Raw genomic sequence first — 12297 nt, 5'->3', positions numbered from 1 at the left:
CCCTGCTGCAGGAGATCATCCTGATAAGAGCACTGACCAGCAATGACTAGATAAGGAAGTAGATGCTGGGGTAGGGGGAGGGTATTGAACATTCTAATGCTGAAAACACACGTTGAGATTTCCTGTTCGATTCCCGGGATCGAATCGATTATTTCCAACATGCTCGATTTAGATTTCGATCGTTTCTGCCGTCGATTTGCATGTTAAGTATCCCAAATCGACGGCAGAAACGTTTGAAATCCGAATCGAGCATGTTGGAAATAATCGATTCGATCCGTTCGATCCCGGGAATCGAATGGGAAATCTCAACGTGTTTATTCAGCATTAGGTCAACTCACATACAGCTCCTCAATCCAAGTCACAGGCTGAATACCAGCACAACTAGGAAGATGTATCCAACGAAGTCCCCGACGACAAGCGTTCCCCAATCCACCTTCCTGCGGGCGAAGTCGTCAGGAATCTTAAAGAGACACTATAACTTAAATAAATCCCTCTGGGAGTACTTACCTCTGGAGGGGGAAGCCTCTGGATCCTAATGAGGCTTCCCCTATCCTCCTCTCTCCCTCTGTTCTAGTGCTGGCTCCCCTGAAACCCCTGTGTCGGCTGTGGCGCAGGTGCAGTACTGCCTGCAATATTTACCTTCCCCTGCTCCCAGAGCTGGGACAAGGTCCTCCAGCACCCAAGGCTGAGACACCAAAGTGTGCCCCTCCATCCCTCCCACCCCAGCCATCACACACTGATTGCTAGTACACTAAGAGGCACCCTAGGGCCCCCAGCCCCCCAGCACCTTAATTTCTAGTTATCTGGCTTGCATTAATTGCCATGTACCCCATTATCTTATTTATATCTGCTTCAAACACAATAGGGGAATGATAGCTGAGTGAGTTGTGCACCCCCTCCTACACTGTGCCCTGAGGCTGATGCCTCTCTCGCCTCTGCCTCGGCCCCACCCTGCACCCCATCCTACACTACGCCCTGAGGCTGGAGCCTCTCTCGCCTCTGCCTTGGCCCGGCCCTGCCTGCTCCAGTGCAGGCGCAGCAGTGGCTTTCTGATGTGCTCAAAGGAAATAGCCAAGCCCAATAAGGTCTGCTTTACTGCGCAAGCAACTGGGGGGGGGGCGCAATTTCAGTGTTTGCCATAAGCACTATATTACCCAGATACGCCCCTGCACCAGGCAGAAGGAGAAGGATGTGATGTCACGTCACTGCTAGGAGCCGGTGACGCGCTGACGCGGTGCAGCGAGAGGCAGGAGGAGCTGTGCGCACCAGGGCGATCACCGGCTTCAGTTCCGACTTCCTAGCTAGATCCTTCTGGGCGGCGGGCGCTCCTGCGTGTTGACGTCACGTGACAGGAGCGGCCGCGGCTGGGATCTGCTGTCTGTGATTTCTCCTCTGGATTGTCCCCGCAGCTGGATGCCATGATGGAGGCGGTGGATAAGGAGTGCGGGGCGCTGGGGGGGCTCTTCCAGGCCATCATCAATGATATGAGAGTAAGAGGGGGCGCCTCCTACTGATCAATACAATCATCCTGCAGGATCTGCCAGGCTGCTGCTGCGTGGGGCACTGATGGGATGTGTGCAGGGATGGATGGCACTGATGGGCTGCTGCTGTGGGGGGCACTGATAGGCTGCAGGGATGGATGGCACTGTGGTTGGCTACATGGATGGTGCAGGGATGGACTATATGCATACTATGGTAATGGACTCTATGGATGGCACAGGGATGAGCTACATGGTTGGCACTGTGGTGGGCTACATGCTTTGTACATGGTACAGAGATGGTATAGTAAAAACATTTTTTTGAAAAAAAATAAAAATGGTGAGTTGGTTTCAAGAAGCCTTTTGACATGATTTCACTTAGCAGCTCTGATTTTGGGGAAGGAGGGGGGGCATATTTTTTGACTCTCGAACTGAGTGAAATTTAGCCTAGAAACTGCCCTGCGCTTGAGGCAGGGCAAGACAGAAGTTGGATGGCAAATTGTGGCAGCTCTAGCCACAGATCAAGCCTGCGCACCCAGTAGTCCAAGGGTTCATCGCTGCTCACGGTGTCTACATCCACACTTAAGGCCAGGTAGTCAGCTACCTGCTTGTCCAGGCGTTGGTGGAGGGTGGATCCGGAAGTGAGGCATTGGACTAAAGAATGTCCGCATGTCCGATATCACCGTGAGATTGCTGTCCTTGCCTGTGTGGACATAGGAGAAGGATTACTGGCAGTGGTACCTTTATTGTGTTGTGCTGTGACATCACCCTTAAACGCATTGTAAAGCATAGTTGCCAGCTTGCTCTGCAAGTGCTGCATCCTTTCTGCCTTCAGGTGAGTTGGTAACATGTCCGCCACTTTGTGCCTATGCCAAACGTCTAGTAACGTGGCAACCCAGTATAGCTCATTCCCCTTGAGTTTTTTTAATACGGGGTTCCCTCAACAGGCTGGAGAGCATGAAAGACGCCATCTGCACAAATTTGGATCCATCTCCTTTTGCTCTTCCTCAGTGACGTCAGGTAAGTCCTCCTCCTCCCCCCAGCCACGAGCAATACCACGGGAACGTTGAGCACCACAAGCCCCCTGCAATGCCTGCTGCGGTTGTTCTTCTGCCACCGCCTCCTCCTCCTCCAAAGAAACACCTTCCTCATCATCCGAGTCTGACTCCTCTTCCACAGATGACTCTTCCTCATCCTCCCCCCTCTGTGCTGCCGGAGGTGTTGAGGAAACATCTGGTTCTGATGAGAATTGTTCCCACAACGCTTCCTCCCATAACTGTTCCTCTTCACGCTCCTCCACAGCTTGATCCACCACTCTACGCACGGCACGCTCCAGGAAGTAAGCGTACGGGATCAAGTCGCTGATGGTGCCTTCACTGCGACTCAGCAGGTTGGTCACCTCCTCAAACGGCCGCATGAGCCTGCATGCATTTCGCATGAGTGTCCAGTTGTTGGGCCATAAAATCCCCATGTCTTCAGATTGTGTCCTTCTACTGAAATTGTAGAGGTACTGGGTGACGGCTTTCTCCTGTTCTAGCAGGCGAGAGAACATAAGGAGGGTCGAATTCCAGCGAGTCGGGCTGTCGCAAATGAGGCGTCTCACCGGCAACCTGTTTCTCCGCTGAATTTCGGCAAAGTGTGCCATGGCCGTGTAAGACCACCTGAAATGCCCACACAACTTCCTGGCCTGCTTCAGGACATCCTCTAAGCCTGGGTACTTTGACACAAATGTTTGAATGACTAGATTCAGCACATGTGCCATGCAGGGTACATGTGTCAGTTTTTCCAAATTCAAAGCGGAAATGAGATTGCTGCCATTGTCACACACCACGTTGCCGATCTCCAGCTGGTGCGGGGTCAGCCACTGATCCACCTGTTTGTTAAGAGCAGCCAGGACAGCTGGTCCAGTGTGACTCTCCGCTTTGAGGCAAGACATGTTTAAGATGGTGTGACTCCGTCGTACCTGGCATGCAGCATAGGCCCTGGGGAGCTGGGGCTGTGTAGCTGGAGAGGAGATCGCAGCACCAGTAGAGTTGAACAGCCACTCAGCCAAGGAGGAGGAGGATTACGACAACGAAGAGGATTTAGCAGGAGGAGTGGAGGTGGCGGGAGGCCTACCTGCAAGCCGTGGAAGTGTCACAAGTTGGTAAGCTGCATAGCCACGTACTCCCTGCTTGTCAGCAGTCACCAGGTTGACCCAATGGGCTGTGTAAGTAATGTACCTGCCCTGACCGTGCTTGGCAGACCAGGCATCCATGGTCAGATGGAACCTTGACCCAACGCTGTGTGCCAGAGATGACACCACTTGCTTCTCAACTTCACGGTACCGTTTGGGTATCGCCTTTTTAGAGAAATAATTGCGGCCTGGCATCTTCCACTGCAGTGTCCGAATGGCCACAAATTTACGGAAGGCCTCAAAGTCCACCAGCTGGTATGATAACAGCTGGCGAGCTAACAGTTCTGCCAAGCCAGCTGTCAGACGCCGCTCAAAGATTTCCTTCACAGACACCTGGCTGCTGCGGGCAGAGGGGCAGGAACCACTCAAGGTCAGAGGCGGAGTGGAGGAGGGTGGCTGTGAAGGTGCAAGGGAGAAAGCGGCTGAAGATGATGCACCTGAAGGAGGAATAGTAGAAGGAGGGTGCCTTTTCTTTTGTGTGCTTCTTTTGCTCAGGTGCTTTTCCCATTGCAGTTTGTGCCTTTTCTCCATGTGCCTTCGTAAGGCACTTGTCCCTACGTGGGTGTTGGCCTTTCCACGGCTCAATATTTGGAGGCAGAGAGAACAGATGACATTGCTCCGATCTGAGGCAGACACTTTAAAAAATGTCCAAACCGCTGAGCCCCCCTGGGGTGATGGCAATATGGTGGCATTAGCAGCTGACGTTGAAGGGCATGTTGACTGGCTGTACATAGGTGGCGATACATGGCGCCGGACACTGCCACCAGCTGTTTCTGATGACGAGCTCCCCCTGCTTCTTTCAGGAACTCGTCTCCTCCTACTCCTCTCTGACTCCCCCTATGAACTGTCCCCCTGTTCATCTCCTCTATTGGTAACATACGTGGGATCCATATCATCGTCATCATCATAATCATCCTGCATAGCTTCACTTGCCTCAGACACCTCCAAAACTGCACCAACAGCAAGTACTTCGTCATCCTCCTCTGCACACACTACGTCCATAGTGTCGCCTAACTCAGACATATGAGGTGGTGTAACTTGCTTAGCTCCTTCATCTGGTTGTACCAATGGCTGTGCATCAGTGATTTCCCCACCAAATAACTCCTGTGAACTGTCAAATGTAGTGGATGTGGTACTTGTAGCGCTGGTGGCTGCGGAAGATGAGGTGTTCTGTGTTAAATAGTCAACCACATCCTGACAATCTTGGGAGTTGACAGGACGTGCCTTCTTCTGAGCACTGTACTTTGGTCCAGGGCCGCACAAAATCACATCACCACGACCTTGCACAGACCTACCGGGTGGCCTTCCTCTAGGTCTGCCTCTACCTCTGCCTCTACCTGTTTTGTGCGTTTTGTCCATATCTCGGGGGATGAAGTGAAAGGTATGCACTGACTTGAGTAATACAATGCGCAGTCACACAGGTGTAGTTAACAGGTATGCATGGAGTGGTATATCACACTGCGTGCACTTATGTAGGTAGGTGGGTGCACTGACTGAAGTGAACAACAGGTAGTAGGTATATGCAGTGATGGGTATTACAATGTGCACCTTTCACACACAGACAGGTACCAGATAGGCACAGTGACACTGCCTGCGCTCACGTAGGTAGGTGGGTGCACTGAAGTGAACAACAGGTAGTAGGTATATGCAGTGATGGGTTTTACAATGTACATCTGTCACACACACACACAGGTACCGGACCAGCACAGTGACACTGTGTGTGCTCATGTAGGTAGGTGGGTGCACTGACTGAAGTGAACAACAGGTAGGTATATGCAGTGATGGGGTTTACAATGTGCACCTGTCACACACAGACAGGTACCGGACAGGCACAGTGACACTGCGTGCGCTCACGTGGGTAGGTGGGTGCACTGAAGTGAACAACAGGTAGTAGGTATATGCAGTGATGGGTATTACAATGTGCACCTGTGACCCACAGACAAGTACCGGACAGGCACAGTGACACTGCCTGCGCTCACGTAGGTAGGTGGATGCACTGAAGTGAACAACAGGTATTAGGTATATGCAGTGATGGCTATTACAATGTGCACCTGTCACACACAGACAGGTTCCGGACAGGTACAGTGACACTGTGTGCGCTCACGTAGGTAGGTGGGTGCACTGAAGTGAACAACAGGTAGTAGGTATATACAGTGATGGGTATTACAATGTGCACCTGTCACACACAGACAGGTACCAGACAGGCACAGTGACACTGCGTGCGCTCACGTAGGTAGGTGGGTGCACTGAAGTGAACAACAGGTAGTAGGTATATGCAGTGATGGGTATTACAATGTGCACCTGTCACACACAGACAGGTTCCGGACAGGTACAGTGACACTGTGTGCACTCACGTAGGTAGGTGGGTGCACTGAAGTGAACAACAGGTAGTAGGTATATACAGTGATGGGTATTACAATGTGCACCTGTCACACACAGACAGGTACCAGACAGGCACAGTGACACTGCATGCGCTCACGTAGGTAGGTGGGTGCACTGAAGTGAACAACAGGTAGTAGGTATATGCAGTGATGGGTATTACAATGTGCACCTGTCACACACACAGGTAGTCACTGAATGTGCTGGGCCTGGCAGTGGCACACACAGTAGGAATTACCAAGGCTATCTATGCAACACAAGTGTCAGTGGGACACACACACAAAAAAACAATAACAATCAGCCAGGAGCAAGCTAAGAAGCCTACAAGAGCCTAACTATGCTTTCCCTATGAGAGTCTGCAGCAGCTATCCCTTCTCTAATTACTGCAGGCACACGAGTGAGTCAAATTCCTGACGCTGCCAGCTTTTTATAAAGGGGGGGGGGGGGCTCCAGGAGGGAGTTTAGCCTAATTGGCTACAATGTGCTTGCTGACTGTGATGTAGAACGTCAAAGTTGACCCTCATGCTGCACTATGGGGGCAAACCGAACTTCCGGAAAAGTTCTCCGCAATCGCGAACCACCGAAGTTCGCTGGCGAACCGTTCGGGCCATCTCTACTAACCATTTCTTTACCACTTTTGGGCCATTGTCATGCTGAAATGTCCACTGGGGCCCAAGCCCAATTTTCTATGCAGACAGCCTGATGTTGAGAATCCACATGTATTGCTCTTTTTTCATGGTGCCGTTTACTGTGATTAGGTTCCCTGGTCCATTGGCTGAAAAATACCCCCAAAGCATTAGGTTCCCACCACCATGTTTGACAGTGGGGATAGTGTTCTTTAGGTTGAAGGATTCTCCTTTTTTACGCCAAATGAAGGAAATATCATTGTGACCAAACAATTCAATTTTTGTTTCATCTGACTATAACACAGACGACCAGAAGTCTTCTTCTTTGTCCAGATGAGCATTTGCAAAGGCCAAAAGAGCTTTTTTTGTGCCTTATCTGGAAAAGTGGTGTCCTCCTTGTTCTGTGTCCTTGGAACCTAGCAGTATGCAGTGTCCGTTGGATTGTCTGTCTTGAGGCATTGCCACCAGCAGAGTCCAGATTCAGCAGGATGGCCTTGGTGGTGATCCTTGGATTCTTTTTCACCTCTCTCACTATCCGTCTGACCAGCACAGGTATCACTTTTGGCTTCCGACCACATCCTTGCAATACTTTGCACTGTAGCCACTGGAACTTGAAAACATTTAGAAATGGTCTTGTAGCCTTTTCCAGACGTGTGAGCAGCCACAATGCGCAGCTGCCGGTCCTCACTGAGCTCCTTTGTCTTAGCCATGACTGTCTATAAACCAACTGCAGAGAGCTGCTGTTTTTCACCTGTTGAGTTGATGATTAAAACAGCTGTTCCTAAAAAAAAACTCAGGCGCTGTCTACCGGAAGTTTGGGTGTTTTTTCACCTGCCTGGGGTCAAGTCTGAGGATAACGGCGGTGAGCTGTAACACATCCAGGAGAGTCGCCAGCGGGGACTGAGTACCGCTATGAACTACACAAACCTTTGACGCCTTCTCCTCTCTCCATCACATCGAGGATCAGTGAGTTACATTTGCTGCCGCTGAGAATTGAAAAACTTCCGCTGCTGCAGACTATACTATGCTGCTGAATGGTGATTCTATATAATATACAATTTGTTTCTGCGGATTGATTATAAGAGAAATTGACATATCAACTACTGATATTATAACCACAAACTTGGTGTAATCAAAAGATTGTCCGGATTGGACAGGAAATGTTACAACTAAAAAGTGTGGAAACGGAATATGTTGGCCTGACAGTGCACTACAGGCAGTGAGCATACTCTGAACTGTGAGATCTTTTGGAGTAGTTAGTGGTGTGTTGATTGATTTTACATTGAAGCGAATATCTGTTCATGTGTGTGTATTAGGATAAATTCACCGACATTTGATGGGTGATATTATTGCAATTTTTATGGTTTTACATTAAAGATTACTACAGTATTTAACTGTTTGAGGTACAGGTATAATTATTTTATATGTCTTTTTCTCACGGAGAGGATGAGAGTTTAACCCCTTATATACCTTTTGCAGCCTATTTTGAAATTTTAGTGTTCTAGCGCTGCAACTAAAATACTATTTGGAATGGTATAGAACTCTGGATTTTTCCACAGACTCACAGTTTGTGAAGGGTATGAATAATTTTGGACTGGACATTCTTTGCTCAAATGTACGGTAAATAAAAGTTGAGAAATGAAAACTATGGACAGGTGCGTGTGCGTGTGCGTGTGCGTGTGTGTGTGTGTGTGTGTGTGTGTGTGTGTGTGTGTTTTGCTAGGTTACCTTTATTTACATTTGCAAGTTGTCAAGTTGTTTAGTAGATTACCTTTGACCTTTTTACTGTCCAAGATGAACTAATGGGTATTCTTTTGATGTTTTTCTTTTAATTATCTTTTAGAATATAACAAAAGAAACACTTGTTACTCTGGCAGGCATCACTGGTTTTGTCATCTCCTTAGCTCTTGTGTTAATTATAACTTCATCCACAGAGGTCATAAAAAGATCATTCTATGAAATATTTTGGTATACTCACAACTTGTCGACTGTTTTCTTCACTGGGCTTGTTATACACGGTGCAGGGTAAGTACAAATCTTGAATTTTATATCTTTGCTTACAAATATAAAAAGGTGAGGTGTATGAGTTGTAATGTTTGATTTACATTCAATGAACTATATGTCATAGGCTCCCTAATGTTCCTGATTGCTCATGGAGAGCAATCTAAGTGGCTGCAACTCTGAAGGGACTCTTGAGTAAAAAATAAATTGCCCAGTTACTTACTTGAGGCCTCTTCCAGGCCTCCGAAGTTGACAGATCAGACTTCACTTGTGATAAGTTACAGATCAGGGGGAGTAAGACAGGCTAAACTCTCTAAATACATACAAAGTGCATATCTCTCTGTTTTCCTTCTGTTCTATGCAATAGTTCTGGTCCTCTTTAAAGAAAATACTGACAAAATACAAAGTTATGCCAAAATGCACTTAAAAACAATGAATCAAATGTATTAAATGTTGGGAACACATGATGCAATTTCCCGTCTGAACGATGGGTCATCTGACAGGAATTTGTCTCGTGTGCACATGTCCAAACTGCTCCCGATCAATAATGGGATCGATTTTCCTATTATAACTTAATAACTTAAAATCAATTCCTCTATCGATCAGACAGGTTGGAAATAACCATTCGAGTCCCGTCGATCGGACCAGAAGTTGCATTGTGTGTTCCCAGCATACGTTTAATAGCCACAGGTACATAAATTCTTCCTTAAAAATTGTACATTGAATATTAATAGGCAAATATCAAAAAGTAATGGAATAAAACAAGTGAAATCCAGTCCACAGTCATTATATATACAGTGGGTTGCAAAAGTATTCAACCCCCTTGAAGTTTTCCACATTTTGTCATATTACTGCCACAAACATGCATCAATTTTATTGGAATTCCACGTGAAAGACCAATACAAAGTGGTGTACACGTGAGAAGTGGATCGAAAATCATACATCATTCCAAACATTTTTTTACAAATAAATAACTGCAAAGTGGGGTGTGCGTAATTATTCGGCCCCCTGAGTCAATACTTTGTAGAACCACCTTTTGCTGCAATTACAGCTGCCAATCTTTTGAGGTATGTCTCTACCAGCTTTGCACATCTAGAGACTGAAATCCTTGCACATTCTTCTTTGCAAAACAGCTCCAGCTCAGTCAGATTAGATGGACAGCGTTTGTGAACAGCAGTTTTCAGATCTTGCCACAGATTCTAGATTGGATTTAGATCTAGACTTTGACTGGGCCATTCTAACATATAGGGCTTGATTAACAAAAGAGTGCTAACTGTTAGCACGGCAGTTTTCGCGCGAATTTTCGCATTGTGCGCGCTCACAAATTTTTGTGCAAAACGATAACGTTTTTGCGCGCAAACACAAATTTCCATGTGAAATCAATATCGTTTTCGCGTGAAAATTGGCGTTTGCGCGCGAAAACGTTATCGTTTCGCGCGAAAATTAGCGATCACGCGCAATGCGAAAATTCACGTGAAAACGGCCGTGCTAACAGTTAGCGTTCTTTTGTGAATCAAGCCCTTAGATATGTTTTGTTTTAAACCATTCCATTGTTGCCCTGGCTTTATGGTTAGGGTCATTGTCCTGCTGGAAGGTGAACCTCCGCCCCAGTCTCAAGTCTTTTGCAGTCTCCAAGAGGTTTTCTTCCAAGTTTGCCCTGTATTTGGCTCCACCCATCTTCCCATCAACCTTGACCAGCTTCCCTGTCCCTGCTGAAGAAATGCACCCCCCCCCGAGCATTGGCCAAAAGGTTACATTTTGGTCTCATCTGACCAGAGCACCTTCTTCCACATGGTTGCTGTGTCCCCCACATGGGTTGTGGCAAACTGCAAGACCTGTCTTGTGTGTTCTTTGGACTTCACGGTGTTGTTGCTCCCAATATTCTCTTAGACAACCTCTGAGGCCCTCACAGAGCAGCTGTATTTGTACTGACATTAGATTACACACAGGTGCACTCTATTTAGTCATTAGCACTCATCAGGCAATGTCTATGGGCAACTGACTGCACTCAGATCAAAGGAGGCCGAATAATTATGCACACACCACTTTGCAGTTATTTATTTGTAAAAAATGTTTGGAATCATGTATGATTTTCGTTCCACTTCTCATGTGTACACCACTTTGTGTTGGTCTTTCATGTGGAATTCCAATAAAATTGATTCATGTTTGTGGCAGTAATATGACAAAATGTGTAATATGACAAAATATATATACACACACTGTCTACTGTATATACAGACTGGTACACAAAAAGGACATTCACCAGTCTGCTCATCGATGCCACAATGCAAGCACTTTGGTCACAGGTGTAATGTCAGGCTGGTGCAAAGTGGCCCTAGGCAGGTGCCAACCACTGCATGTGCTCTGTTGCACCAGAGATTATATCATGTATGCATGCATACATGGCGCCATGTGCATATCATGGCATCACTAGGTCAGTGTAGTAACTATCCCCTTGGATATGAGTCTGTATTAGTACTGTCTGCTGTTGCCACCACGGACAGGAAAACTACTTGCAACGGGGGAACTAATTTCCCCAAACATTGCATTAATTTCTCTGGGTAAGCGCCTTTTCTACATACATTAAATGGAGGTGCCAGGTAATACCAACAGTAGACTATAAGTCATTTTTTCTGATATTCTACTATCCCCGATAGTAGTATATTGATAATTATACTGATATTCTACTATCACCCTTTGTACCTTAATTCTTACACCAACACTTCCCCGTTATCTACTCCTGACACCAACCTGTAACGATCGGTGAAGCACAGAGAGGATCTGATTACCGGTGATCTGCAGTATCACTGGGAATACAGAAGTATACCAGATTATAAGTGATCTGCAGTATCACTGATAATCCGATATACAAACTAACCTCTGTTCACCTGAGTAGAGTGTAGTGTTTGGTGTAACAGTAATACTTAGAGGGCAAGGCCTCAGTGCAGCGAGGAGTACTGCACAGATTCCTTCCGCAGACCTGAGCTCTCCAAGACGGGAGGACTCAGATTGACAGTAGGAAGGATTGTCTGAAAGTGACACTCAGGAGGAAGGGTCACTAACAGAGCGAGGAACCGCCTCTAACGGTAAGGTCGGTTCTCGAGGTCGGACAAGCCAGGTAGTAGACACACGGACAGATACAGTCCAATATCAGAAAGCAAAAGGCGGAGTCTAAGTACAGGCAGGGTTCGGCAACGGGGAATCAGATATAACGAGGTACAGAATCAGGAGGCAGAAGCGGAGTCTAGGTACAAGCCGGGGTTCGGCAACAGAGTATCAGAAGTATCAAGGTACAAGATCAGAGTTCAAGGGGATAGTCAAGGCAGGCAAAGGTCATAACAGATAATCACAATCAAACTAGTGCTTTAGCTATCAACAGAATCTAGCTAAGTGTAGGATTACAACTCCTGCTGGTCCCGGCACACTTGCGGATCTGACTACGGATCTGGGTGCTCCCACATATGTGATCGCAACGCCAGACAAAGAGCAAGTGAACAGCCAGCAGTATATATACTCAAGGACCTTTCCAGGACCTCCCTAATTGCTGGACCAATGAGGCCTGGTCAGCTGACTCACTTCTGGCTGTTATTTAAACTCAGCCTCTGTGCGCGCGCGCGTGTCACTCTGAATCTTGGTG

General features: G+C 47.3%; 1 protein-coding gene across 1 annotated transcript in view; it reads left to right on the top strand.

The window, feature by feature from the left end:
* Window positions 1-12297, top strand: part of NOX3 (NADPH oxidase 3) — a 182063-nt gene that overhangs the window by 114724 nt on the left and 55042 nt on the right. The window contains exon 7 of the mRNA XM_068233394.1: window positions 8503-8684. Coding sequence (XP_068089495.1) covers window positions 8503-8684 — 182 coding nt within the window. The remainder of the gene's footprint in view (window positions 1-8502; window positions 8685-12297) is intronic.

The sequence above is a fragment of the Hyperolius riggenbachi genome, chromosome 4 (assembly GCF_040937935.1).
Source record: "Hyperolius riggenbachi isolate aHypRig1 chromosome 4, aHypRig1.pri, whole genome shotgun sequence".
Taxonomy (NCBI): domain Eukaryota; kingdom Metazoa; phylum Chordata; class Amphibia; order Anura; family Hyperoliidae; genus Hyperolius; species Hyperolius riggenbachi.
Note: the sequence above shows the minus strand (reverse complement) of the source record. Positions and strands in the feature narration are given on the sequence as shown.